Source organism: Prunus dulcis, chromosome 4 (assembly GCF_902201215.1).
Source record: "Prunus dulcis chromosome 4, ALMONDv2, whole genome shotgun sequence".
In the NCBI taxonomy this organism is placed as follows: Eukaryota; Viridiplantae; Streptophyta; class Magnoliopsida; order Rosales; family Rosaceae; genus Prunus; species Prunus dulcis.
In genome coordinates this window covers 2,586,230-2,612,897 of record NC_047653.1, presented here as the reverse complement: position 1 = coordinate 2,612,897, position 26,668 = coordinate 2,586,230, and the positions used below count along the sequence as shown (strand labels likewise).

Genomic DNA, 26,668 nt, shown 5'->3' with positions numbered 1-26,668 from the left:
AAGCCTATGTGCCACTTCATTTTTTATTTTAAGTTACATAATGCTCTAAATGAAATATGAATGGCGGCATTATTAGTGCTGGTAGATTATAAATTTTCATTAAAGCATGGACACTTTGTAGGTCATCCTTAAACTGTTGAGATAGAGACGTCTTGTTGTCTCCATTGATCATGGACCAGTTTAAAGTTCATTAACATGCCAGAATGAAATTTCATTTTCTGGGGACGACTTGATATCATTTTGTAGTTAGGTAGGACCTTTGAGCATTCATATTGCTTCAATTATGATAATTCTTTTGTATACTATATATGCATGTAGACTCATTTTCATTCTCCTAATTTGTGTATTTGTTCGTGCAACACAGTGTGCTTGCAAATTATTGTGCTGCACGGACAGAACCCACTGAGTCACATAACGTATGTATGAATCCAACTCAATATATTTTGAAATCCTAACTCCGTCCTTGATATACGGGACATATTATGGACTGCAAAATAAATCACATTTATCAGAAGAGAAATAGAGCTGATTGGGCTCCGAGGCTGAGTTGGGTCTTATTACTGTCCTGCCCCTCCTCCTAGTATTAGTATTGGGTCTTGTTTAGGATATCATTTTGTGCAAGTGGAGTTAAAGATTGTCCGACGTTGAAAGGCCTGGTCCACAATAAAGACCAAATTATAAGACTAAAATACATTGTATGTGCCTCTCAAAAAAAAAAAAAAAAAAACTGATTTTATGATTTTTTGCCCACCCTTATTTCCGGTGTATTTACAATGGAAAAATAAGAGGTGATGACTTTGTAATCTTGGAAAATAAGTTATTGGTGACATCTCGGCATTACTTGAGAACTGTTGTGATTCATTAGCACGAATTTGAGTTAAGGTTAATTTTCATGGTCCGACTCGACAATTATTCGGAGTCATGCAAAACTCCTAATGATTAATATTTGAGTCGGACGTTATTTCAATGGAGATCAATATGTACATGTGTGATTGTTTTTAATATAAAATTTTAAACTATATTTAATATGTATATATATTTTTTGAATTATATGTATCACACTGCAGTGATCAATATGTACCCGGGAATAATCACAGCACTACACGTATCCCATTTGCCTGGCCAACGGAGATCAGTGAAGCAAGCTCAGTCTTAGCGTCCCCACAACAAGGCTCAAGAAAGGCGTACCGTACCAACCTCAGAAGCCGCACCCAGAATGCCTCGCGATGACCAATCTCCGCCCCCAGGCGAAGTCTCCGACTCCGCCGATATTGAAGAAGAAGAAGACCCAGAAATAGAAGAAGAAGAAGAAGATGACGACGACGAAGAAGACCCCGAAATAGTAGAAGAAGAAGAAGAAGAAGAAGAAGAAGGGAAAGAGGAGGAGGAGGAGGAGGAGGAAGAAGAAGAAGAAGAAGAAGAGGTGGAGGGAGAACAGGAAGAGATAATGGAAGAAGAAAGGATTGAAGTGGATATGGATATTTCTGATTCACCGGTTCAAGCTCGTGATCATCATAACGGTTATTTACCTCTTTGATTAACCTACTTGTTTTCTAAACTCTTTTTGTTCCATCTTTGATTGTTTGGATTTCGATGCTGTTGCTCATATCCATACGTTTGCTCTGTTTCCACTTCAATTTGAGGTTTGCATTTAGATTCATACTGTTCATTGTGGCTTGATTGGAGCAATTCGTGCTAATGTAGTGCTTTCAGAGCAATTGGAAATTCTTTAGGTGAGATAAAGTAATGTAATTTGATTATGAAGAATTGTTATAAACTTGGAACTCTGATATGCGGGCCACTGTTTTGAGGAGTTTGGAAAGAGCCGCCAATACTTGTGAAAATTGGTAAAGTAAGGTTTTGTCTTGCGCATTTCACTTTGAGCCTTCCAGTTTCAACCGGTTATTTGGTTAAACCCTATCTCTCTAATCTAGAATGATGAATTGGTCCAATCTCGTTGAAACCATTGCCCAAATTTAGCTCAAGGCCAACTTGATTTACTTGATTGTTATGAATATCTATCAGCCTTTTTTCTCTCTGTCAAGGCGGCAATACTTGATTTTATTTTTGTTTTGTGTAGATGTTAGACAAGATTATAAGCCCGAGGGACTTGATGGTATACACTCAAATGAATCACATGATGATGGAAAAGCTTATTTGCGTCATAGTGTGGTTACGGATGCTAAAGCCTCCAACTCATCTGGTGTCGCTGGGGAAGAGATGGCTGATGCCATCCTGATGAGGGATCACTTAGGTAAGGAGGTTAAGAGTGTTATGAATCCAGAGGATGAGATGAAACTAGGGGACATACATCCGAGGAATGATAGAAAGCAAATGGATTCAAGGTGAGGTGATATGCCGGACCTATATACTTTTAAAATTTTATTTTTATAGAGCCAAAGCAAGTGCACTTTCGAAATTTACTTGTCACAGAGCCAAAATGTTGGCTACTATCTGTTTTTCTGGTAGCTAAATATTAACTTTTTCCAACCAAACTTGTACAAATCCCGCTAACCGTCAAGTTTTTCAGATCAGCTGCTTCTGAGAAAGTGACGAGAATTATGTCTCCTGTTGCTGAGACTAGTGATCGAAACAAACGCCCAGCTATTATCTGTGACTTCTTTGCTAAAGGTTGGTGCATTAGAGGTACTTCATGTAAGTTTGTCCATATAAAAGACAATCTGAATAGTACTCATCCACAAGGAGATGTTGCTGCTGCAAATTGTACTAGAGAAGTCCAGCCTGATGAAGGTATAATGTATCTTCTTGGGTTTGAATGTCAAGAAAGTACTCTCCTGTGATGTTCTTATTAACAACCTTCTACTGTGACAGGTCTAAGAGACATAACCGAGAGATCAAGGTCACCTGGTTTTCCTGACCCTCTGGCTTCTTCACATCTCTCTTCTGAAAAGATCCGATTTTCGGAACACAAAGGAATTCAGAGACGGCACCAGTCTCTTGAAAACCATAAGTTTCCAGCAGTTCCAGGAGAGGAATCAAATATGGGTGAGTCCACTGATGCACAGAAATTGCATTCATCCAAAGATGATCAAGTCTTTCTCTCCTCGTTTAAAGATGTAGGAAGGGATGGTCATGCATGTAACTGGCCCGTTGATGGTTATAACAACTCACCAATTCATAAAGATAATTCTAGATTCATGAGTGGTTTGCATCCTGAACCTGGATTTTTTTCTAATGGATCTACTGCGTCATCAGGCAAGTACTCTAGAGGGAATCCCACTTCTCAGTCGAGTTGTATGGATGAACCAGCTGGAATTTGGAGCCAGCGTATGCACAGTGATCATAATTCCCCACTTGTGAGCCTTTCCTTGAATTCAAACTCAAGTAATCTTTTAACTAATGGCTCGTTTCCAGCTTGCCGTATTTCATCTTGGACTGGATTTTCATTGCCTTCTAGTTATTCCTGTTTAGATGCAAGTCCTCATGGTACTCATAAGCTTTTAGACCGAAATAGAGATTACCATTATTCTACTAGATCATCTCCCTTACTGAAAAGCTCTTCTCCCTTCTCTAGTTCTGAATTGAAGAAGTTGCCTTCTACCAGTGTGTCATTGCGCTCTGATAAACTTAAAACAAAAATTTCTTCAAATGATTGGGAGCCATCTGTACCCTTCCAGCCATCTTTTATTCTTCCTCCTGCATTTCTATCATCTTCAGGGAGCCAGTATGACCCTCTTCGTGACAGCATTGAGTTACCTAAGTTAGCAAACATCTCCTTTGAGGATTCTTTCTATTCTGAAGAGGCTGCCATTGGGAACAAGTTGCATCATCAAATACTTGGTGAATCTGTTAGTGGGACTATGCGTCCAGTTTGTGATGGTGATACAAACTCTATGTCTTCACATAATACATGTCATGAAAAGGTATTAGATAATAGCTGCTATACACGTGAACATAATTCGCCTGTAACTGAAGCAGAGACAGTGGGGGCTTCTGTTGTCTGCCAAAATGGAACAATGGCTATAGAAGAAAATCTCTCGGGGCCCTCTCATCTCAAAGGTAGTACAAAACCACATAAAACCAGTTCATATGGTGATTCTAGACCTCAGAGTGACAGTTCTAGACACAAAAAGGACATAACAGTAGATAGATTTAGAGAAAACAATGAAGTGGATGGTGAACATGTGACAGATGGGGATGTACAGCAAGAATCAAAAGCTCTGAGGCATTTCCGTGCTGCTCTTGTAGAGTTAGTAAAAGAATTGTTAAAACCAAAATGGCGTGAAGGTTGTCTCAGCAAAGATGCACATAACAAGATAGTTAAGAAAGCAGTAGAGAAGGTTCTCAGTGCTTTTCAGCCCCAACAAATCCCACCTACCGTAGAAACAGTTCTGCAATACCTGTCTTCATGCCGTCCAAAAATCTCAAAGCTTGTTGAGGTTAGCTTTTTATTTTGTCATTTTAGTGATAATGTGAGGACGCAGGTATTGGGTTTTGAATGTGAAATTGTTCCTGGTATCTGACTGCTACTTCTTTCATTTGCAGGGATATGTTGAGAAATACGGTAAATCTTGAGATGTTAGGCCAAGATATTGTTCTTTTGCAGAATTTCCTACACAGTTTACTAATTGGAGGTCATGGACAGTTTGTTCGATAACCCTTTTCTTTTACATAATTAGAACAGAGTTTTTGTAGAGTTGTTAATTTTCTTATAAGATGTATTGCTTCAAAAATTATTTCTGTTACTCTCAGTTCATCTATTTGGAGATAATAGGTGTCATGACTAGAATTTGTCTTAGTCTGTATATAGAAAAAGAAAAGAAGAAAAAAAGAAGAAGTCATAATTCGTTTCATTTTTATGCAAGGAAGATTGCCTTAAGGCTTGAATTAACCCAGATTGAGGGTCTTTCCAAATTTTAGCAAGTTCCCAAATGCTGGGTTTTAGTCTATCTACGGTCAGTCTTTAATTCTTTCACTGCTTGAATTCTTAGGTGCTGTGGAGTGACAGGGTAAAATGAATCCTTTTGGTTTGGGAACTACCCGTATGGGACCCATGAAGTTGAAATTACAGTTTCCATATCAGTCTTCCCTGAGTTAGGATGGATATGATATGTAATTGATCACTTCTGCAGTATCTTGGGTATAATTTGCATATATCTTATGTTACTGGCTACAAAGAATTTGGCATAGTGCGGCAGATTTTCATTAGGATAATGAAAAATAAAAATAAGCTGTATGGTCTGATAGTGTAGATATCAAAAGATGTTTATTTTGATTTTCTGAAGTTAAAGTTGACTTATAATATTGCTAGCATTGGAATTTGAAGTTTTACTGTTCCTTCATCCTCTTTTCTGGTCATCATGATCTGTAATTGTGGCTTTCAGATTCTTCTATGGATAATATGTTTCATTGTTGAGGTACATTCTAATTTTTCTACGACATGTCGTTAATTCTTGTGCTGTGAATTTTATTTTGGTGTTTGATCTAAACTGTTCGGAAGTTTCATTAATTGTTTGACAACAGAGGATTGGATTTTGATTGCAATATTATAGGTTTTACAGGTGTCTAGCTTATAAGCTGATGGCATTTCAGTTATTCAAGTCAAAACTGAAGTAGCTATGATTTAGTACATAAGGATTTCTGTGTTAAAACTATGGAAATTCTAGTACTTAGATTCTTGGGCACCTAGTTTTTCACTTTCCTCCTTTCATTTTCCATATCTAAAAATATAGAACTTCCGTAAGAAATTGAGGCTTCTGCAAATATTATGTACATGAAACTAGTTTATCAATGTGGAAATGATAGAAACGGATGAATTATACAAGTTAGAATTTCTGTAACTAAAGTCCCTATGAGGCTTTGAGGATAGCTCGCTAGTAAAATTTCACTGGTAAACTTTCAAGTGTGAATGTCCACACTTTGCACCTGAAAACCCCTCAAAGTCCCTGAACCCTGAAATCTACTTACGCATGGGATTGCTGTTGAGGTACGATAGTTGCTACTAAATCAGGGCAATTTGCGAAAACTGCAAATCAATCATGTTGTAATTCTTTTCCATTTTCCCATCTCAAGAACAAGTTAGATTTGACTTTATGTATGGTTTCTCAACCCAAATCAAAGTATTTTTTATGGCATCAAAGGCCTAACAAGTTTCAACAAATAGCCCTGATATGGTCAAGATTCAGAATTGAGTGAAAGAGAGGGGGGAAATAGAGGCTTGAAAGGCAGCTCTATGTGATGAATGACTGTAGGACATTAGAAATCGATATACAAATCCCACAGTTCCTGTAAGATATCAGATAATTTAGAACATTTTCTATTAATTTCAGGTGGTTCTGGTAGCTCGTAAGTATACTCTCTATAAAATGAGTTGGGTCATATGAGGAAGCGTTTATGAGATTGTAAAGAAGTTGGGGCTGGTTTCTCAGTATATGGCATTAACTGCTGTATGCAGACTTATATTAGTGACTTTTAAGTGACCTCGGACTGTTGAGACTCTAGATGCAGTTGTGTAACAACTGTGTGATCAATCATCTGTTCGTTCAGTGATCATACTTGAGTAAAGGTTCATGTCTTGGATTTTATTAAATGTTGCTAACTGAAACAACCTGTGTTATATTGAAGCCTCACTTTCAAATCTAAATTGTTCATCGCAACTAATTGAAATGGACTTTTGATTTAGCTGAAATAGAAAGAATTGAAAAGAAAAAGGAGCCTCATGTCAATGTAACTTCCCATTTTCTTCTGGGATTCTGTGTCCTCTCTGCATTGGCTTAGAAACTCGGCATTCCTTGCAAGGGAAGAGAAATGACTTGAATATTTTCTGGCCAAACCATGATCTTGGCGCAGGGTTTTCTTTTTTCTCTTGGTTTCCAAATTCTGGATTTGGTTTAGCAGTTTCTGTGCCACCGATGTTGTCAGTTGATCTCTTGCTACTGGTACGGGCTGCTCGTACTGAATCTTTGATGCAGGGCTGGTTAGTTGGCACATGCTGTGTTGATTGAAGTACAATTGCTTTTGGTATGATCTGACCATTTGAGATTAACAGGTCTGCTGGGTAATGCTTGATGGGATCGGTCGCAATGGACTGTGGTGTAGTGTGACCAAACTCAAACTCTGTGCCTTGTTTGTGAATTTGATTGGCTCTGTTAGTAGGGAGGGACTTGGATTGCTGATCCTGAACACACAGGAGGCCAGCAAACGAAAAAGAGTCAAGTGAACAGCTATCAGCTGCAGTATCCATTGAAATCTTGTTTTGCAGGCGGGCTGCCATTGTTTCTAGGATGCATTCTGGTTCCAAGCTTCCAGAGTTATATATATACAGTTCTGGATAAGGGGGCTGAGTGTGGATTTAACTATTTGTTCTGTCTTGTTTGTTTGTTTGTTTTTCATCTCTGCTTCCTTTTCCATGTTTGTTTTGGATGGTATATGGGCGGCTTGGAAATAACGAGATGATGAAGAAACAACGCAGAATATTCATTACATGTATTTGTGATTCATTAAAAATGTGTAAAATGTGGAAGTGTGAGATACTTTTTGCGGCAAATTTTAAAATGCTTGAAGATATGCAGGCAGGCAGCTTGTAGGCTTGCAGGTGATCTTTTGTAGGGGCGTGGATAATACCAAAGAATTGCCTGCTGTTAAAAAGGTAAAATAATAGGGTTGGCTTGGCTTGGGTTAAATGTTGTAGTGTTAGCCGAATGCCGACCATTGAATCTGCTGTGTGTTTGTTCACCAAAAAGCCTTAAAAATTGAACTTTTGATCCTTTTAATGCATACTTACAAAACTTTGTTTTAGGTAGCTGATGTTATCGAGGATGGCATTGGCATGTTAATTAAATCAGCTAATTAGTGTTATGTTTATTTATTTATTAATTTTAATTTCTTGAGTTCCTCTTCTAAGGGAAAAAAACAAAATGATTGCCTTTTGTTCTTTCTTCATTTCTTTTGTTTTTTTGGTTATTTGAAGAAATATGTGGGCTAATACTGGTGCACCAGCTTATTATTATTAGCCCAGGTGTCAGCCCATAGAGAAGGTCATAAATGGGCAAGGCAATCTGTAGAGAAAACTAGGGCTGGATCAGCATGCACGGCTCAAAAATGTGTCTCTCTATTAGTGAATCGGCGGACCGAATTCTTTTTACTTTTTTCGGCTCAGTTTTCTGAAGTAGCCCAACATGAAATGTGGGCTCTGTTGCATATCATAAGGTCAGATTTGTATATATATTTATTAATAATAAATTAAAAAAAACAATTACCATCACATAAAAATAAAAAGAGAAGAATTGGGGGAAGCTTATATAATGAGGTGTTAAATCCAACATAAGGATCTCTCACTATAATCCCTTGAGATTTGGGTGTAACAGTCAAGACGTCAGGTCGTGGTGTTAGGTTAAATGATGAGAGAGTTGATATTTCATGAATCGTGGTACAGTATCAACAGATAAAAAATATCATTGTAATATTGAGTGACTAAATAACACCTCGTAACATTCACATTGAATGCCAAAACTAGTGCATGAACATTTAACCCAGAAAGTGGGACCAAATTACAGGACCACGTGTCATCTCAAAATTCTTGTCTCCCATGATCATTAATCACTGCGGACCCCACATTGCTCTGATGAATAGGACAAGTATTCGTATGGTAAGACGAGTACACTTTGTGAAGCCAAGCCAAGCCAGAACTCAGTAGATAGATGGATGATATTATTTAGCGGGGCCCAGTTTTACCAAGTCTTTCATTCTTATCCTTTTTCCACTCTCGGGTTTCCTATACCCAATTTCACCCACAATTGTCGTTTGCACTGCGCACTGTAATCCCTGATTAAAAAATCAATGCCACTTGGTGGCAGAAAAAAGAAAGAAAGCCCCAATTAGCAAATTTTTAATGAGAGATGAGATATTTTAGGTTTCTAGTTGCATTATATATAGAATAGAAGCCTCTAGACCATGAGCTATTAGAGAGAGAAAGAGAAGGAAAAGAAAGAAAGAGTGAGCAAAAAAATGGTTCTGCTTGAAAAGCTTTGGGATGACATTGTTGCTGGACCTCAGCCTGAACGCGGGCTTGGCAAGCTTAGGAAGGTCACCCCCAAACCCTTGAACATCAAAGGTGCTACATATATATGTGACATAAAGTTTCTCTCTTTTAATTCTAGTTTCCATATATCATATGGTTTTTTGGGTTTTGATTAAATTTGATATATATATATATATATTATTTTATTTTTGGTTGTAGATGTGGAGGGAGAGACAAGCGGCAGCAGCAAGTTGGCGATGCCTATGAGCCCAGGAACTCCAGTAACCCCAGGAACACCAGTAACACCAGCTTCAGCTCGTGCTAAGGACAACGTTTGGAGGAGTGTTTTCCACCCAGGCAGCAACCTTGCCACCAGAACCATGGGCAACCAGGTCTTTGACAAGCCACAGCCCAACTCTCCCACTGTCTATGATTGGTACGTAACCTTCTTAACCTCTACACAAATCAATCCAAGCCGTACGTTGATCATAGATCTATCTGTTGATCATAGATCTATATACTTAATTAGATCTTATATATTATCTGATATACGTGATCATATCACAGGCTCTACAGTGGGGAGACCAGGAGCAAGCATCGCTAAGGTGACAAGCAAGCAACTGATGAGAGCAGAGACCAGCTAATAGCTACCGGGGGTTGCATGTAAATAGTGTCGTTTTTTCATTTCTGCGTTTGCCACGTGCCTTGGTGGTGGTTTGGACTGGACTGTGGATTGTTTTTGTGATTAGGTTGTGTCGTTTTAATTTTTGTAAGTAATGTAAGGCCTTGTTTGGCCTATGTGAGAGAGAGAGAGAGAGAGAGAGAGAGAGAGAGAGAGAGAGAGAGCTCACTGTCTTTAAGCATTATTAATTACGTATGTATAATGTGTGTGTAGCGTTGTATAAGTAAAACTGGCACGGTGGATGACTCTTTGTTTAGTCAGATCAAACCGTGAGTTGCTTTCCAATTTTATCTTCAAATAAATAAAAATATATTTCTGCTAATTTACTAAATGATCCATTTAAGTTTGTGTGGGTTTATCTTGTGATTATTTGTTTATTTGCAATAGTACATTCTAAAACGAGATCAGAATCGCATTGGAATTTGGGAGGAGGGGTCCATGACCATGTCCCATGGTATTGGTGGGACCTACATATGAATGGATAAGAAAGAAGAAAAGGATGAAAGGGAGAGGCTGCGTGGCAGTTGGTGAGTGGGGTCACACTGGGAAAGATACAAAACATTATCTTCTTCATCAGAAACAATGACATAATCAATAATGGTGATGTGTTGAGTGGGTCCTACTCTTCTTAATGTGTTATTATATTTGGCCATCTCACTCACTCAAGTGTTCACCATAGTATTAAGCTAAATCAAAATCGAGTGGAATCATTGGAATGGAAGATTCACCACCATTTGATCTGATTTTTTTGTGCAAGCCAAGAAGGAGGACCAATTAGCTAGCTCTAATAATAAATAAAAACAAAATTAGGTGGAGTCTGTCGGTCTAATGTTCAATTCAAGCCGGCCACCGAAGAAGGCTTAAACTCACTGTGAAACGTCTGCACAAGAGTCCTTATCTCTCACAAGATCCATAATTCCATTCTGTGAATGTTACGTGACTGCCACGTGTAGCATGATCCCTACAAGCCAGGTTTGAAATGAGAGTTTTCATATGAGCTTGTTTAATTAATGTACAGTTAGGTCAATGAGATTGAGATTAGCTGAATATGGCTGCTGTGCTGTGCTGTTAATTATTTTGGAGGAAGGGTGAGAGAAGAGATGAGCGGCCTGCGACATAAATATATGCACCAAGTAAAGTAGGACCCGAACTGGAGCTGGCCGCGCACACAGATGCATGTCTTCATGTAGGAAGCTGGGGTTGGGAGAAGAGAGGAAGGAGGTGATCAGGAAATTCAAAACCAATCAAACACGACGGCCACAAGATGAAAGAGATTATTTTCCAGACAGAAAGGGAAATTCATATTCTATAAATACATGTAACAGTTGTAACAAGCTCGTACACATGACATGATAATTTTCATCTGCTTCTAAATTGCTAGCTGTATGCAGCATATGCCAGAGAACGCAGCTCTAAATATGAAACCTACCTGACACTCTTTATTAAGAGTGGTCACTATATATTCTAGTGAAAAGAACAAAAGAACGAAAGAAGTTGAATTGAACCACTTGTTCCAATTTGTCATCATCATCAGCTTGAGTTCCATTTCTTCTGATATGCCAAAAGCTGCAGAACAACACATGCAACGAGATCAATCTGGGAATGTGTATATATCGAAGTATCAAAACTTAAATGTTCCCCCTAGCTCTTTTCACTAGTTTAAACCCTAGAAAAGGTGCTCACCAGATGACCAGGAATGAGATTGTGTGTTCTAAGGTCTGCCAACGTCTCTTGTTCTCTTAATAGTTGCAGGTTATCTTTGGTTGAGTCTAAAACAACAGACTTGGAAATTAGTACATTTGTGGCAGTTGAATGACTGAATTTGGCATGCAGCTCTTTCACCAAGTACAATTCAACTTCATCAGCTTGCAGTGCGGTTCGGAGAGCTACATACTGTATACAAATAAAACCAATTTCAGTATATGGTGACAGAAGCTTTGGAAATATAATGAGGTTCTATCAAAAGAAAAATGCAGTGAGTGGAAGAATTACGTGACATAGTTGTCCAACTGACAGGGTAGGCCTGCAGCAAAGATATGGCCGCTGCAAACTGGGTATTCTTTGCTCATCAAAAGAAACAAGCAGGAGGTGGATGTCCAACTGAAGATATGAGAAATCGTTGATTCAACCATCTCAGTACAGAAGCAGAGTTCCAGATAAAATTCCAATTACACATATTACATAGTGTGTGTATGAAATGATCTCATAAACCTTATGTGAAACCAGGACCGCAGTGTGTGTTGAAATATTAGTATGGGATAATGGGATTTCAGACAGTCAAATATCTCTGCCAATTTGAAATCTCAAAAGGGTACTCAGTCCCTATCACAGAGGAGTCATGAGATGATCGTCAGTCTAAACTCTTAACTTACCTCATCATCGTGGTTTTCTGAGTTCCGAAGATACTCCACCAACTTAGAGAGGCGGATGTTCCTGGCATTTTTGCCATTGCCACCACTTGTACTGCCATACCGCGTATGGCTCCGCATGCCACCTTTACCCCAGGCAAGCCTTTCTGAGCTGCCAACAAGCCCTGCAGACGCACCCATAATTTCTCTGTTCAATTCATAATCATTTTCATCACCACCATCTGCATTAGCAGATCCTGATCGACCTCCTCCCCATCTTTTGCATCTCTTTGGTCTTGGTTCTGTGCGCTCATCACCAGAAGTTGAGTCTTTACCTCCATCATTACCATTTGCATCCTCGTTATCATCGGAACCTTGATGTTCAGCAACATTTCTATAGTTTCTTCTCCCCCTCAAATGAGCATTTCGATAGCTACCCTGTGATCTCCTCATAAATGCAGCTGCAGTTGCTTTAGCTGTTGTTCGTTTCCTTCCTAGTGCCTCAGATTGTCGTCGAAATGTCTGGGCAATGGAAGCTTGGATCTGTGAAAATAAGTTTAAAGATCAAGGCCCTGGAGCAACAAATTGGGAACAAAAAGAAATATCTGTACAGTTTTGCCACTAAATTCGTAGTGACGTGTAACACCTGAATGATGAAAGGGCAAAGATTCTAGTATAAGTGCTTATTAAAAGCCATATCACAAGTTATGTGGAAGTTGCATTCTTTCAGTAATAGCACACAGATGAGATCCACATACAAAAATATAATCAAGTCTTAACTAAATTTTTAAAGAATTACTGTTCCTGAATTTTACAAATCAGAGAACCCGTCAGTTTCACAAGAAAAAGTTGAACAATTTGCATTTGTTTTGTTTGGGGTTGAGCTCCAATTAAAATTTAAAGATATTAACCCTAAAATACTTGCATGCCTAACACAAACTTGAAAATTGAAATATGTCACCTGCTTATTGCGAGCCTTCTCCTCTTCATGAAAAGCCAGTTCCTAAAGGAGATAATCAACAATCAGCGCAATCATTTAAAATGTAACTGAGAAAATAAAATTTACAGTCTAAGATTGTTGTAAATCAGCATCATACCTCTTCCTCATACTTGTCAATATCTGGATAGATGGCTGCAATTAAGGCATCGTAGTTTGGGTCATCTCTCAAAGAGCGACGACTAGCACAATGGGTGCGGCATGCAGGGCATTCATTGTTCCTGCAGTGAGAGCCAGTTACTAGTAGTCAGAACTCCAACTGGGCCGATTGTGTGTCTAAATATGAAATAGACATATCAGGTCACAAGTTCAAGCTTTCTAATATTTTGAGACATCTCCAAACAAAATCTATATAAGCAAATTTAACTTGAATGTTCCATTTGAATAAAAAAAGGAGAAGGTAATCATTTGAAGACATACCCCAGGCGCATGGACTTGTCGATGCATTCCCTGCAGAAGCGATGCAGGCATTCCATCACTGTTCTTGTTTTCCGAATGATCCCTATAGATACAAGGGAGTAAATGAATTTATCCTTTTCTTTTTCTTTTTTTGGGGAGAGAGGAGAGGTGTGTTAAAAGAGTTTATACTTATTGCATGAAAATGGAAAGGAAAATATGCGGGCATGGATTCCAGAAATGAGTTAAGACGCCTAAAAGGACTAGCCTGCACCCACAATTTACTACAAGTATACTATCTGAGGATGAAGTCCCCATAAACTGTATGAGTGTAAAAGGGACCAATGAGTACTTGGATCTATATAGTATGATTCACTATCTCAATATTTAGCAAAATATTATGTTAAATTCTAATATGAAGGACTATTGGATGTGAAAACTCTCAACCTTCGAACTTTAATTTAGGCATGCATAATAAACACCATCTGAACATGGTGTCTACATGAAGCTGTCAATGGTTTTAAGGTAAGCAATGTTTTGTAACAAAAATATACAGAACAAGCACCTGTGCAAGCACACAACAGTAACATAAACAAGAAAAAAAAAAGCGAATTGGCCCATCAATAAGGCAGTTCATGTTCATTGCAGGTATCTGAAAAAAAAAAAAAAAAAAAAGGATATAAAATTTCTTAAGGCTTTATATTCAAGACCTGTTAATATAATTCTATTTCTTCCAATGAATTTACCCTAATGTAGAAACTTATGTAATTGCGTTAATGGAGGAATGGCCCCGTAAAAGAGATAAATCAATTCAAAGTTTGATGATTTTGATGCTTTCTTGAGCTGAGATGACTGTATTTTCATTTAGTAAATAACAGGTTATGAGCTCTTATCATGAAAAGTTGACTCTGCATGTAAACAGAGTAATTCAGTTGAAGAATGTAATCCATAACTTAATCATACCAATTGCAAGCAGAACTAACAACTGCAATTTTGGGGAAAAATATATAATTACTAATTCGTGGTTACCACATAATTTTGCAAATCAATATATTGGCCTCTAAGCTAAAACTAAAAATGGTGTTTGACAGATAGAACACATTATTTCTGACTTGTATGCAACAAAACGCTTAAAACAGTGGCATTTCAAGATATACTAAGCTCAACGCTGCAATACAACAAAACATTAGCATGCAAGTGACTATGATGTTCTAGAATTAAACTATCAATCTTCCTTGATAATAGATAATGAGATTTACTTTTTGCTGGTACCCGATAGTAAACAAATAAAATTAGAATACATAAAAATGCTTCCTTCCAATCTATATTCAGTTATTATCCATAATTTAGTATCCCAAAACATACCTAAACAGATAGGGCATTGGACTTCTTTCCGAATTTCTGCCAATTTCACTATGATATATCTGTGCATAATACCAACAAAAAAAAAAAAAAGAATTAGCTTATAGCAGATGTAATATTTGATATGTAGGTTGCTCTATATGCAACCTTTTTTTTTTTCTGTTTTTTTTTTTTTTGCACACACTGATATATAAAGAATGGAAAAAAAATACAAATTCTTATAATTTTTCGGATGGGAAATACAGAACCCAGCACAAAAGAAGAGAAAACTATAAAGTATAATTCTATGCAGAAAGAGTATCTGTAAGAATTTCTTAAGTAGAGCCTACCCCACCTCCAACCAAGATCATATATCATAAAACTAATTATAAACGTCTTCAAAATACTGATTTCACCCTTAAGCCTAAACTTTTCATTACATGGAACTTTCCATATCAGTGTCCCATCCTGGGCATCCATATTGTAACTGAACAATAAGCTGCTGCATGTTGTGGTTTGCATTTTGCAAGCATACAAATGCCCAATTCATCATGCATATTGACGTTATTGTCACTATTTAAAATATCCAAAAATGAAAATAAAAACGTTAGTCGCTTTCTTCTATAAATATGGCAGTAAACTAACAAAGCTTGGCGTTGAAAATATAGCAGATGGTGCAACAAGACTGTCACTGCCATAACCGAGACTGTTTCAATCCCAGAGATATCCTGTATGCAAAACACTTCTTTGTGGTAAGCGTTTAGCAGAATAATGAGAGCCCAGTAGAGTTATAGAGTTCAGAAGCTGAGTAGGAGTTTGTATGAAGCAGATTGGTCAGAAGATTCCAAATTTATCCCTTTCAACGAAGCACCATGATCCCTCAATCTAATAAACTATCGAGCAAGACTTGAGTGAGAATTTTCGCTCAAACTGACCCAACGATCACAAAAACAATGGACGCAAGCCATATGAAAATTTGGATCAGCATCTCTATGCAAGTTTTATTCAGCTTAGCACATGGCAGGCGTTGCTGTAGCTAATGACCATCCACCAGATTGGGCAACATGCTTGAACCACCCATGCACGCATAGAAATTGAAGCCCGAAATCAGCAGAGCAAAAGCCACAGCTCAGAAGATCCAAAACCCAACTTCACCAACCTTCTTCCCCGCACTAGCAGAGCAACCAAAACCAGGAAAATAAAGAGAAAACCCCCATCAACCAGAAGTCATTGCTTTCACAGTCGCATAGACGTTAATCAACATAGCTCATCCCAGTAGCCGGTCGATTAACAAAACACAAACAAAGAGTAGCACGAAGCAAACCATGCAGATCCCGAATCAAGTCCAGCATTCAAAATCAAACACTTGCACAATCAACAGAACCAATACCAATAAACAAAAAGAAAAATAGAAGAATGAGAAAGCTATGAAGAACCAGAAAAGCTCACTCGTCTTTCTCTTCGTTACTCGGGGAAAGGCTTCGATCGGACTCTGAGGGGCAAAAGGACCAAGAAGGAACACATGAAGAAACAAAACAGAATCAGAGAAGGGAAAAGAAAAAAAAAAATCCAAAACCATGTGCAGGAACGAACATGCGTGTATGGTTTTGTTTGCGGTGGGTCGAAAAATTTGGAGTTGGGTTTGGGTATTGAGCAAAATAAGACGTACCCTCTTCGTCTTGTGGATGGTCGTGGCTGTTTTCATGGTGGTTCTGCAGAGGATCATCTTCCACAGACTCTGGGGTGCGCTTCTGTGCCGGCATTGCTCTGGTTTCTAGCGAAAATTTAGCACGGAACGGAAGGCTTGTATGTAAGAGTATGCAATTGTTACTTGATTGCGGTGCTCTCTGAGGAACAGAGAGAGAGAAAACGATGAAGGTGGTGGTGGAGTGTGGCTGACCAGAGAGAGAGAGGCGGAGGGGTAGAGGCTCTGAGAGGCTCGTGGTCTTACCAAAATTTCTTCAATTTATATATATATATATATAAAAACAATAAAATTGCCAATAAATAAAATATGCCCAGCTGCTGCGTGCAGGGGACAATTCAAGCTGGGTTTTTGGTCAACACGTGTAAGATGCAGGGGTGTTATGGTAAATCTTCTGTCCTATTTTGCTTTGCCTTTTTGGTTTTGCTTTTTCCTCTTTCTGCGTTTACGTTGGGTCGCTGGCAGGAAATGCCTGGATTTTTTTAGAAAAATTAAAATTAAAAACACGATAATAAAAAGAAAAACACACTGTGAAAAGAAGCATATGGATTAATAGGTAACTGAATTTTCTGTACTTTTTTATCCATTGCCATTCACTTGCGGGACGGCCTTGTGTTTTTCTTTTTACTTTTTACCTTTAAATACTTGTTTTTGTTTAATTCGTTATTACCAAACTATCCCTAACGAATAATAAGTAACCATCAATTGTATTAAATTTGGTTTGAAATACTTCCTAAACATTTTAGTTTTTAGTTTTCACTATCCAAGTTTCAACCTTGGATAAATAATTATTACTTAAGCTTTGCCTATTGTGCCGAACGCAATGAAAATATGACGAGAGAGAGACTCGTCCGTTTGTAAGTTTGTAACTTACTAACTTAACGTAATGCGCCGAAAATATATTAAAATTTATCCAGCTACTAATCCGTGTAAGCATTGTTTGTAAAAAGTAGTCCTTTTTATCTACAAAATGAACTGTCAAAATATCTAAATAAATGCATTTCGAATTATATTCGCACGTGTGACGTTTGTACATGCTTATTTGTCAATTATGAGCGCCGATACATGTATGTTGAAAATATAACTAGTCAATTATCTAAAACATACATTTCATATAAATGATTGGCTTAACCACAATTAACAGTCTCTTAAACAATCATGAAAAGATACATATAGAGAGTATATTGTGTATTGATTAGAATGATTACACATAATCGGGTTTAGGATTCCATATTTCTTTAAAAAAAAGGTAAAGTTTATCATCAAGCTATTTTAAAGGATAAAGGGTGAATATGTGCCTTTTCTACCCTTTGATCATTTTTTGTGAGAGACAGGCAGGCAGTGTGTTTTCTGCATCCATATATAGTAAATATTGCATGCCCTTCTAAGCAACAAGCTTTACAAATTCTTAAGAAATGAATAATGCTGACTATCGATCTCACAGGAAATGGTAAAGGATAGGGCCATTTCATTGTAGTCTTTTGTTTTTGTTTCGCAGGTTTTATATTACATGTACATATATACGACGTTGTCTTACTAAAACATGTGTTGTCACTATGGAATCGATGTGTTATCGTAATTGATAATGCTAATGTAAACCTAAATAATATGCATGAAGATTAACAGAAAATATTTTGGAGTGCTAAGTAGTTTTTACAAGGAATGCTAATGTAAGATATATTGAGATTTGTTGTCTCCAAATTGTATGTCCCCTCATGCCTTTATCTAATATTTGTGACATATGTTCTCTCACTTATAACATAACCTAAACCATGTTAACTCCATCAGAAAACATAATAAATAAAGTTGTAAAAACAAAAAGGTTTTTTAATTGCCATATAGTCCATGATCCTATACTCGATTTGCATTTTAATCCTCGAATTTGCAAAATATGATTGTTGTAGTCCCTAGAATGTTGATCATGCGTTACTTTTTATGTGGCAAAATCGTATTTTTACGTTTATCCTCTTGCTTTTAGTTTATTTTCCATTTGATATGGTTAAGATTGAGGAGATTAGATGTGTGGGTGGGGAAGGAGCAAGAAGGGAGAGAGAGAAGCCATGACATGAGAGGTGGCTCGTCGAATATGAGGGTAGGTTTGTGTTGAAATAATTGTTTATGAAAATAATATTGTTGGATTTTAAGGTTCTGAAAATAAAAAAAATAGTGGGGTGAACTTGGATGATTGATGAGTGTAAATAAAACAAATTCAAAGAAGGTGACTGAGTTTTGTTCTTTATTCTTTATTCATGTGGTGGTGGAAATTGTGAATTTGGGTACACAGTGGTGGTGGGAGTGGTGGCGGGTGTGGGTGATGGGGATTGTATTTGAAGTGACAATAGTATCCTTAAATTTAGAGAAAATCGTTGAAATACCCCTTGAACTTGTACCCCAATCAAACTTAATCCTGTAAACTAAAAAATTAACCAATTTACCCATAGATAAATTTATATCACCAATTTAACACATGGCATTAGATTTTATGAGATTTCATCCAATCTCCCGTAAAACCTGACCACATGTGAGATATTTTGAGGGTTATTTCGTTCTTTTAAGCCCTTCCTTCCCAAACCTCGAGTTTTTATCAAAAATAGCCAAAATTTATCCCATACTTTCATAAATGTCAGTTTTTATAAAAACTTTCTAAAATAGCCAAAAACTCACTTAAAAATACTCAAATGCCCTCAAAACTAAAACCCACAAAAACCTAAAAAAGCAAAATATGAAACCTGTAATCTATGTTTTCATTTGATTTTAAACATAAAAACTCCCCTATGTTAGTATCTGTCATCTCTGTCATTGGGCTCGAAGCTTTGGTATTATTTGTTGTCGTCAGCCATGTTGATGCTATCACCATTGGAGGCCACGCACAACCCTTTGTCAGCCATATATGGACTTCAAAGTTGCTAATTAGATTCCGATATGAACTTTAACATTGCGGAGATGAATCAATAACTCTATAAATGCCTTGTTAAATATATAATACAAATATATGGCTTATTAGAGATAATTAAGTAATTAGATAATGGAGATGAATCAATAACTCTATCAATGTTGGGTGGATGCAGTACTCGGACTAGCTAGGAATCAAGTCATATTCATGGTTCAACTCCTCCAATGATATAACATGGGATCAAACCTTTGTGTTTTATAGATGTTTAAAATCAAATTGAAAACAAAGATTGCATTTTTTTTTTTATAAGGTTTTTGTGGGTTTTTACTTATGAGGGTGTTTGAGTAATTTTAGGTGAGTTTTTTGCTATTTTTGAAAGTTTTTATAAAAACTGACATTTATGAAAGTATGGGGTAAATTTTGGCTATTTTTGATAAAAACTCCCAAACCTCATCCACCATATTTCAAACTTTCAAAGTGAAGTGGGTAATCTCATTCGTTGAAGAGTGGCGAGAAGGAGACGAAGAAGAAACTCTGGGAGATGAAGTTGGAGATCAAACAAAACAAGGCTCCAACAAAGACATTATCTCAACGATGGTCGAAGGGGAGGAGGTGAATAATGAAGTTGCAAAGCTGAAGCGTGTTTTGGGAAAGGAGCAAAAATTGATAGCTTGGAGAAAGACCTTAAGAGCCTGTAGAAGGCCAAAGATAAGAGTGAGAAGTGGGTTAGGGAATTGGAGAGTAAGATTGGGGTTTTGGAAGTGAAGGAAATTGAGGAGAAGAGCAAGAGAATTAGGGTTGAGGAGGGGATGAGGAATGATGAATACAAGGATGAAAATACCCTCCAAATAGGCCACACGTGCGTCTCATGTGGTTGGATTTGATGGAATATTGGATGAAATCTCATAACATCTAACGTAGGGTGTGAAATTGGTGATAAAAATTATTCAAGGGGGTAAATTGGCTAATTTTTTAGTTAATGGGATTAAATTACAATGGTCATAGTTCGGGGGATAAAATGGTTGAAAATCCCTTAATTTTAAGAGGAAATTTTACAAATATGACCAAAGGACCAACACTACTAATGAAAGTGGAGTTGAGGGATTACAACAACCATTTTGCGAATTCAAAGAACAAAATATAAATCGAGTCTAAATTCAGGAATTATGACAACTAAAAAGCCAAATAAAAATAATAATAACATGAGTGCATGACATAACCCTATTGAAAAGAAGTAAATTTCAAAGTATTGGTTACAATAAGATCATCAATAATATAATTCAATAGCCACACAGAACTTTCTTATAACCAATAATAAGGACATTTTTCGTGTAAAGCGAAATAATAAGGACAACTTTCTTAATAAGTTACGAAACTGAAATATAATATTATTGACAGGGCGGGTAAGTAAATTTTTAGAGCGGTAAAATAGGGGAGAGTCACTTTTCCGTCTTCCTTTTTTTCTATTTTGTTGTTGTTGGTTTTCATAAAAGGTATATGTACTTATGCGAACCCCACTCTGTTATCAGAATCGGGCACTCAGAACAAGAACACCATCTTCTCTTCCTTATTATGGGTTTACCGGAGATCGTCGATTTCGCTCGTAATTTAGCCGTCATGGTCCGAGTCAAAGGCCCTGTAAGTTTCTCTTTAGTCGTTATCCCTCTTCTAATTTTTCTCTGAGCTTCTGCTATCTGATTATGCAAACCTTCTCCACATAGGACCCAAAGGGCCTCAAAATGCGAAACCACGCTTTCCATCACTACCAGTAAGCCAAGTTTCTGTTCATAATTAACCTATATATATTTATATAATTTCCTAATTTCATTTTGTTTTGTTTTCTGATTTGTTTGTATTGATTTGGTTATGTGTAGCTCTGGGACGACGACTATATCAGCGTCTGGAATGCTATTGCCGAACACCCTTTACGACTCTGATGTTGCTCAGCAACTCTTTGGCGGCGACAGTGAACGGTCTCCTGCTCTGGTTGTGACTGTTGCCTCCATTGTTGAGCCTTTTCTCTCTCTGCAACACAGAGAGGGCCTTACCCAGGTTGAAATTAGTATGCGATGATTTACCTTTTTTGCTAAATTTTGTACTGGGGTTGATATGTAATGCATTTGCTTTGCTTTTATTTATTTATTTATTATTTTGGTACCTTGCAGGGCAGGCCTCAGTTGATTCCTGGGGTTCAGATTGATATAATGGTAGAGGTATAGCAATATAGCACAAACCCAATTTTTTTATTTTTCATAATTATTTCATGCATATTGACAAATTTTAACTGAAGATTTTTGTATACGTTACTTTATGGGGTTAGATATAAGCGTCTGACTATTTGAGGTGTTTTCTTTGACAGGATGAAATGAGGTTCCACAAAGATTCTGAAGATTTGGATAAAGGGCCTCCGTGCTGGTTTGCAGCACAGCTGTTAATGCTAGTAGGATTTTGCTTATCCAGTTGTTTAATTGACTAACACTATACATTTGAGTGTAGAATTGATGTAGAAGGAGCTTGCAACAATAGCAGCTCTCTGTCGGAGGATTTCCACCATTTATTTCTTTTGTGCCTAGTTGACAACCGTTCATGTGATCATTAGCACTTTGGTTGATTTATGTAAAAAAAATGAAAGTATTTTATTTTATTTTATCTAATTTTGTAAACATATTCATGACCGTCATGCAGTCACCTATCAAAGGGAAATGAAGTATTAACTGGTAGTGGAAAAATAAACTTGACCTGAATTATGTTCTTAAAAACGTGTCAATAGCTTGATTATTATATGAAATAAGATGAGACTGCAATCTCAAAGTCAATTTTAATGGTTGGTCACTGATTTAATAAATAAAGTGAATGATATATCTTTCATTTCTCATATTTGCTTGTATTTACTGTATGCTCGATACTCATTCTAAACCATACGTGGCTTCTGATATTGATCAAACTAATGTACCTTATAGATTGACGTTCCTGCTTCTGCTGTTGCTCTCCAATCAGTTATTGAAGCTTCTTTAAGCTCCCCAGATCACGGATGGGAGGTCGGTTGGTCTTTAGCCTCACATGGTAATGCTCCTCAGACCCAGGTATGAGGTGTTTCTGTTTTGGGAATTAATGCAAAAGTTATCATCCTGTGCAGATCTCTTGTAGAGATAATTGTGTCATGTGACGTGGAAAGCAACTAATTGAGAAATCCATAACAACCCTCACTGATGAATTGAGCAGTTCTTCCTTATCTGGTTGGTTGGGAGAATGCTGCAGAAGCTAACATGATAAAGAGATCCGTTTTAATGTTTTTCATGTAATGTGAAAGAGGTTTTTTGTTAATCTGGACTGTGACAGTACATCATCTGTCATGGATAACCAGGTGGACTCGGCAGTCGGACAATTGGGGAATTCAAGTCTTACAGGCAAGTCAACTACAAGAATTGCCATTCTTGGAGTATCCTTAATTTCCAAGGTGAATTTATGCTCTTAAATTCAGTTTAGCATACAGTTTTGGCGAAGATTCATAACTCAAGATACTGAATATGAGTCCATTTGTGAGAGTGATAATTAATTGTTTCTGTTCAGGACGTGCCAAACATAACCATATCATCCTCCACTAAAAAGGGGGACTTTCTTGTGGCTGTGGGTTCTCCTTTTGGTGTCCTCTCACCTGTGCACTTCTTTAACAGGTAGTTTATCTTCTCTGTATAAAAATATGTTATGTTTCTGGTCCTGTCTGATATTATCTATGCTCTATCTCTCACTCTCGCTCTGGTTTTATCTAAAGTCTAATTGTTTCATCCTATTGATGCCTGATTTAATTCTTTGGCTTCCTACCTCAGTATATCAGTGGGATCCATTTCCAACTGCTATCCTCCTAATTCAACTTATAGTTCATTGCTGATGGCTGACATACGGTGTCTTCCCGGTACGAGCATAACCTGAAATAGTATCTATTGTTCTTTTCATGCCATTGGTCTCTGATTCCATATTAATTATAAATCTACCAGGAGGGGAAGGTGGTCCAGTTTTGAATGAGCATGCACAACTTATTGGTATTTTGATTAGACCATTGAGGCAGAAGACTAGTGGGGCTGAGATTCAGGTAACTTGAGAGCATTTGCCTGTGTGACAGTCTGAAATTTATTTTTCTTAACATGTCATCCAAAATTCTAGTCTTGGGTAACAGCTGGTGATTTCATGGGAAGCCATTGCAACTGCTTGCAGTGACTTGCTGCAGAAGGTGCCCCGTTATGCAGAAAAAGGGATTTATTATGACAAGAGAAACTTAAATGCTGTAGGGAAGACATTTTTAGCCGACAGCCACGACTCAAATGGACCCATAACGCATATTCAGGAGCATCTTTATTCTAATTGCTCATCCCCATCACACATTGAGAAGGCAATTGGTTCTGTTTGTCTTATAACCATGGATGATGGAGTATGGGCATCTGGTGTCTTTCTTAACAGGCAAGGTCTCATACTCACAAATGCTCACTTGTTGGAACCATGGAGATTTGGTAAAAGAACCGCAAGTGATGGAAAGCATGGATCCAATTCTGAGGCACTGTCTGATGGACCTGTATCACCAGGGCATAGTGAACTATATGGCAAACAAAAGAGTGAAGGTTTTCTGCCAAGGATTCGCAATAATGCAGATCTCTTTGTGGGTGATGAATATGGAGGACATAAATTGAGTTCATCTTACAGAGGTCATAGAAACATACATGTCCGCCTGGATCATACAGACCCTTGGACTTGGTGTGATGCTAAAGTAGTGTATATTTGTAAAGGACCTTTGGATGTTTCCCTGTTGCAGCTCAAGCACATTGCAGATCATCTTTCCCCAATTGCCAAGGATTTTTCATCTCCATCTGTAGGATCAAAGGCATATGTTGTTGGACATGGACTATTTGGACCAAGATGCGGTATAACCTTGCTTATAGCTTCTTTTCATCCTCTTGTTTTTTATTGTTTGAATTTGGATTCCCCCTGGAAATGTATCATTTGCTTTTGTCTACTTGCCACCTTGATAGAAGATCTCACAAGTCACACCTATCTTTGTTGTTGATGATGCATGTCATTGTTAGTCCAGTTGATGTAGTTATTTAATCAAATAATTTACCAAGTGATTTAACATATCTATGAGGGTTGGATTCATTAGTATTTGTCTCCTAATATAGTTTTAAACTCTTTTGGCAGACAATTATCTAGAGTTTCTGCCTAGTGCAAGTTTCTGTTTCAGACTTGAATTTTGACATTATCAAGTGCTAAAGAGTTCTCATATGGTACTGTTAGAAATCTTTCTTTAGATTTTGTACAATCTTAATAAAGATGTACTGTACAGAAATAAGTGACATACGTGGTCCAATTTATTGGATGTAATTTTTTTTTACTCTTTACTATTCTTAGCATCTATGTGCATTGCAATTTGATTAGATGTATGCCCAGTTATGCAGATCCTTGAACTTTTCTTCTTTGCCTGTGCTGCATTACTTGGCACTAGTACTGATGCAATAGTTCTAAAGAATAGATGTTGAATCTTAGTGCCATGACATGACTTAAGAAGGACTAATTGTACACATGCTCTTATCTTTGTTATGGAATGTGTTTCCAATAATTGGCTTCTTGTTTGTTTTTTTGATTTAGACAGTCCACTTATGTTTCATGTCCTGATTGAGATTAATTCCATTAGGCTTCTCCCCATCAATTTGTTCTGGTGTGGTCGCAAAAGTTGTGAAAGCAAAGTTTCCACTCTCGTATCAACCCGACCAACCAGGAAATACTCAAGGACATTTTCCCGTGATGCTTGAAACAACAGCTGCTGTCCATCCTGGTGGTAGTGGTGGCGCTGTTATTAATTCAGATGGTCATATGATTGGACTTGTTACAAGGTATGAAGAAACTAAATTTTTGTGGGTTGATTGTATTCTTGCATTACATATGGCCATGATATGAAGACTCTAAATTTTGTGATTTCTATCACGATGTTGGCTGTGATGCTATTGAAATCAAATAAAGCACTAAAATAAGGATAATTTGGTGGACATCATATCATTCTCTGCTACATTGTTGTTAAGGCTGCTTTCTGTGTCATCAGCATCATCACTTCAAATCTTAGATGTGTTCATTTTATTTATATGTCCCTCACTCTTTGCTGATAGAACTTCCATGTTTAATGAGATATATTTTTTGAAACAGCAATGCAAGGCATGGTGGAGGAACCGTTATACCGCATCTGAACTTCAGCATTCCATGTGCGGCCCTCCTCCCCATCTTCAAGTTCGCAAAAGGTTATTTATTCATACATTCTGTTAACTTTTTATTGCACTTGTTTTGATGGTTCAAAGTCATTGTAGGTGCTTGAACTTGTTTTGTTTTTGGTGTTGGTATACAGTATCAAGATGTGTGGTTTAGTTTGACATGTTTTTTTAATGTGAATATGTTTTTCCTGATTATCGAAAAAGGGGAGTAACAAAAGGGTAAGCAATGGGGAGATCTGACAACTGTGGTTTTTCTTCCGACAGACATGCAGGATATTTCACTTCTCCAAGTTCTTGACCAACCAAACAAATATATTTCTTCCGTATGGGCATTGATGCCACCTGTGTCTCCCAAGCCCCCTCCTTTGCCTCATATGCCAGAGTCACTACGACAAGAGAACAACAATGAAGGGAAAGGTTCCCGTTTTGCAAAATTTATAGCTGAAAGACAAGATGCGTTTACAAAGCCAACTCAACTTGGCAAGGCAGGAAGACTTTCTAACGATGCTGTTCCTAGCAAGTTATGACTTATGAGCATCCAGCAATTTACTTGTACCGAACTGAAAGGCATCAGTAAAGAAAAACCGGGATCAGGTTTCATTGTGTTACTCTGCTTCTTCACTGACTTCACAGACTGGGCCAAAATTCCATGGGCAGAAGAAGTTTGCAACTTCATAGGAAAGCCGTGTGCAATGCCCAATAATGTTCCTTCGTTCCGGACAACATTGTCTTCTACTGTTGTATATCGCATATGTGACATTAATTTGTTGCAGGTTTCCAAAGAAATGAAAACCTTTCGATTTTTAGAACAAAAAACGGAAAATACCTGATTGTTTTTACTTTTTGCCAGTTACTCATACAATCTGAATATAACATTGATGTATACTAGTCTATCCACATGCGTGGGAGCGCGGCTTAAAGTTTTCTTATTTTGTTTGTTTTAAAAAATAATTATAAAAAAAAATAAAAATAAAAATAAAAATAAAAAACAAAAAAAAACGGGAGCAATTCCTGGACTGGACAAGGCAATATTTTGAGAGTGGGCCTCAGTGACTCACATCGCACTTACCAAGCTAAA

General features: G+C 37.4%; 4 protein-coding genes across 10 annotated transcripts; 3 read left to right on the top strand and 1 right to left on the bottom strand.

Moving 5' to 3' along the window:
* Positions 1-1,032: 1,032 nt before the first annotated feature.
* Positions 1,033-7,489, top strand: LOC117624617 (protein FRIGIDA-ESSENTIAL 1). Of its 3 annotated transcripts, none has more exons than XR_004585344.1 (6): positions 1,033-1,520; positions 2,081-2,345; positions 2,531-2,751; positions 2,833-4,400; positions 4,507-6,937; positions 7,010-7,489. XR_004585344.1 is itself a non-coding variant. In XM_034355977.1 (6 exons), exons 1-6 carry the CDS (start codon positions 1,217-1,219, stop codon positions 4,534-4,536), a joined length of 2,178 nt encoding a protein of 725 aa, XP_034211868.1. In that variant the 5' UTR covers positions 1,033-1,216; the 3' UTR covers positions 4,537-7,489. The 3 variants fall into 3 exon arrangements, 2 of the variants coding, with proteins under 2 accessions (XP_034211868.1, XP_034211867.1); XM_034355977.1 differs by having other exon boundaries at positions 2,833-3,006; positions 3,217-4,400; positions 4,507-7,489; XM_034355976.1 differs by having other exon boundaries at positions 4,507-7,489.
* Positions 7,490-8,833: 1,344 nt separating this feature from the next.
* On the top strand, positions 8,834-9,986 carry LOC117623817 (auxin-repressed 12.5 kDa protein). Its single transcript, XM_034354810.1, has 3 exons — positions 8,834-9,073; positions 9,200-9,416; positions 9,548-9,986. Exons 1-3 carry the CDS (start codon positions 8,968-8,970, stop codon positions 9,582-9,584), a joined length of 360 nt encoding a protein of 119 aa, XP_034210701.1. The 5' UTR covers positions 8,834-8,967; the 3' UTR covers positions 9,585-9,986.
* Positions 9,987-10,921: 935 nt separating this feature from the next.
* On the bottom strand, positions 10,922-16,741 carry LOC117623816 (putative E3 ubiquitin-protein ligase RING1a). Of its 2 annotated transcripts, none has more exons than XM_034354808.1 (10): positions 16,414-16,741; positions 16,194-16,236; positions 14,769-14,827; positions 13,428-13,509; positions 13,108-13,228; positions 12,972-13,013; positions 12,035-12,553; positions 11,655-11,762; positions 11,346-11,555; positions 10,922-11,228 (listed from the first exon to the last, which is right to left on the bottom strand). In XM_034354808.1, exons 1-10 carry the CDS (start codon positions 16,505-16,507, stop codon positions 11,193-11,195), a joined length of 1,314 nt encoding a protein of 437 aa, XP_034210699.1. In that variant the 5' UTR covers positions 16,508-16,741; the 3' UTR covers positions 10,922-11,192. The 2 variants fall into 2 exon arrangements, with proteins under 2 accessions (XP_034210699.1, XP_034210700.1); XM_034354809.1 differs by having other exon boundaries at positions 15,390-16,236; positions 16,414-16,494.
* A 4,105-nt stretch (positions 16,742-20,846) lies between these two features.
* LOC117625106 (glyoxysomal processing protease, glyoxysomal) lies at positions 20,847-26,429 on the top strand. Of its 4 annotated transcripts, none has more exons than XM_034356695.1 (14): positions 20,847-20,980; positions 21,064-21,110; positions 21,217-21,394; positions 21,508-21,555; positions 21,702-21,782; positions 22,303-22,425; positions 22,707-22,799; positions 22,913-23,016; positions 23,170-23,255; positions 23,338-23,432; positions 23,517-24,255; positions 25,023-25,221; positions 25,529-25,620; positions 25,855-26,429. In XM_034356695.1, the coding sequence occupies exons 1-14, from the start codon at positions 20,915-20,917 to the stop codon at positions 26,115-26,117; spliced, it is 2,214 nt and encodes a 737-aa protein (XP_034212586.1). In that variant the 5' UTR covers positions 20,847-20,914; the 3' UTR covers positions 26,118-26,429. The 4 variants fall into 4 exon arrangements, 3 of the variants coding, with proteins under 3 accessions (XP_034212586.1, XP_034212588.1, XP_034212587.1); XM_034356697.1 differs by having other exon boundaries at positions 22,653-22,799; XR_004585413.1 differs by lacking the exon at positions 25,855-26,429 and having other exon boundaries at positions 24,977-25,221.
* The last annotated feature ends 239 nt before the right edge of the window (positions 26,430-26,668 follow it).

Bases quoted from the DNA above. Each gene is read 5' to 3' on its own strand.
- LOC117624617 (XM_034355976.1), top strand. From the start codon at position 1,217: ATGCCTCGCGATGACCAATCTCCGCCCCCAGGCGAAGTCTCCGACTCC. The intron at 1,521-2,080 runs GTTATTTACCTC...TGTTTTGTGTAG, and splicing joins AGCTCGTGATCATCATAACG to ATGTTAGACAAGATTATAAG. The intron at 2,752-2,832 runs GTATAATGTATC...CTACTGTGACAG, and splicing joins AGAAGTCCAGCCTGATGAAG to GTCTAAGAGACATAACCGAG.
- LOC117623817 (XM_034354810.1), top strand. From the start codon at position 8,968: ATGGTTCTGCTTGAAAAGCTTTGGGATGACATTGTTGCTGGACCTCAG. The intron at 9,074-9,199 runs GTGCTACATATA...TTTTGGTTGTAG, and splicing joins CAAACCCTTGAACATCAAAG to ATGTGGAGGGAGAGACAAGC. The intron at 9,417-9,547 runs GTACGTAACCTT...ATCATATCACAG, and splicing joins TCTCCCACTGTCTATGATTG to GCTCTACAGTGGGGAGACCA.
- LOC117623816 (XM_034354808.1), bottom strand. From the start codon at position 16,507: ATGCCGGCACAGAAGCGCACCCCAGAGTCTGTGGAAGATGATCCTCTG. The intron at 16,237-16,413 runs GTACGTCTTATT...TTTGCCCCTCAG, and splicing joins CCATCCACAAGACGAAGAGG to AGTCCGATCGAAGCCTTTCC. The intron at 14,828-16,193 runs GTGAGCTTTTCT...TATTATGCACAG, and splicing joins AGTAACGAAGAGAAAGACGA to ATATATCATAGTGAAATTGG.
- LOC117625106 (XM_034356697.1), top strand. From the start codon at position 20,915: ATGGGTTTACCGGAGATCGTCGATTTCGCTCGTAATTTAGCCGTCATG. The intron at 22,426-22,652 runs GTATGAGGTGTT...GTAATGTGAAAG, and splicing joins GTAATGCTCCTCAGACCCAG to AGGTTTTTTGTTAATCTGGA. The intron at 23,017-23,169 runs GTAGTTTATCTT...TTCCTACCTCAG, and splicing joins CCTGTGCACTTCTTTAACAG to TATATCAGTGGGATCCATTT.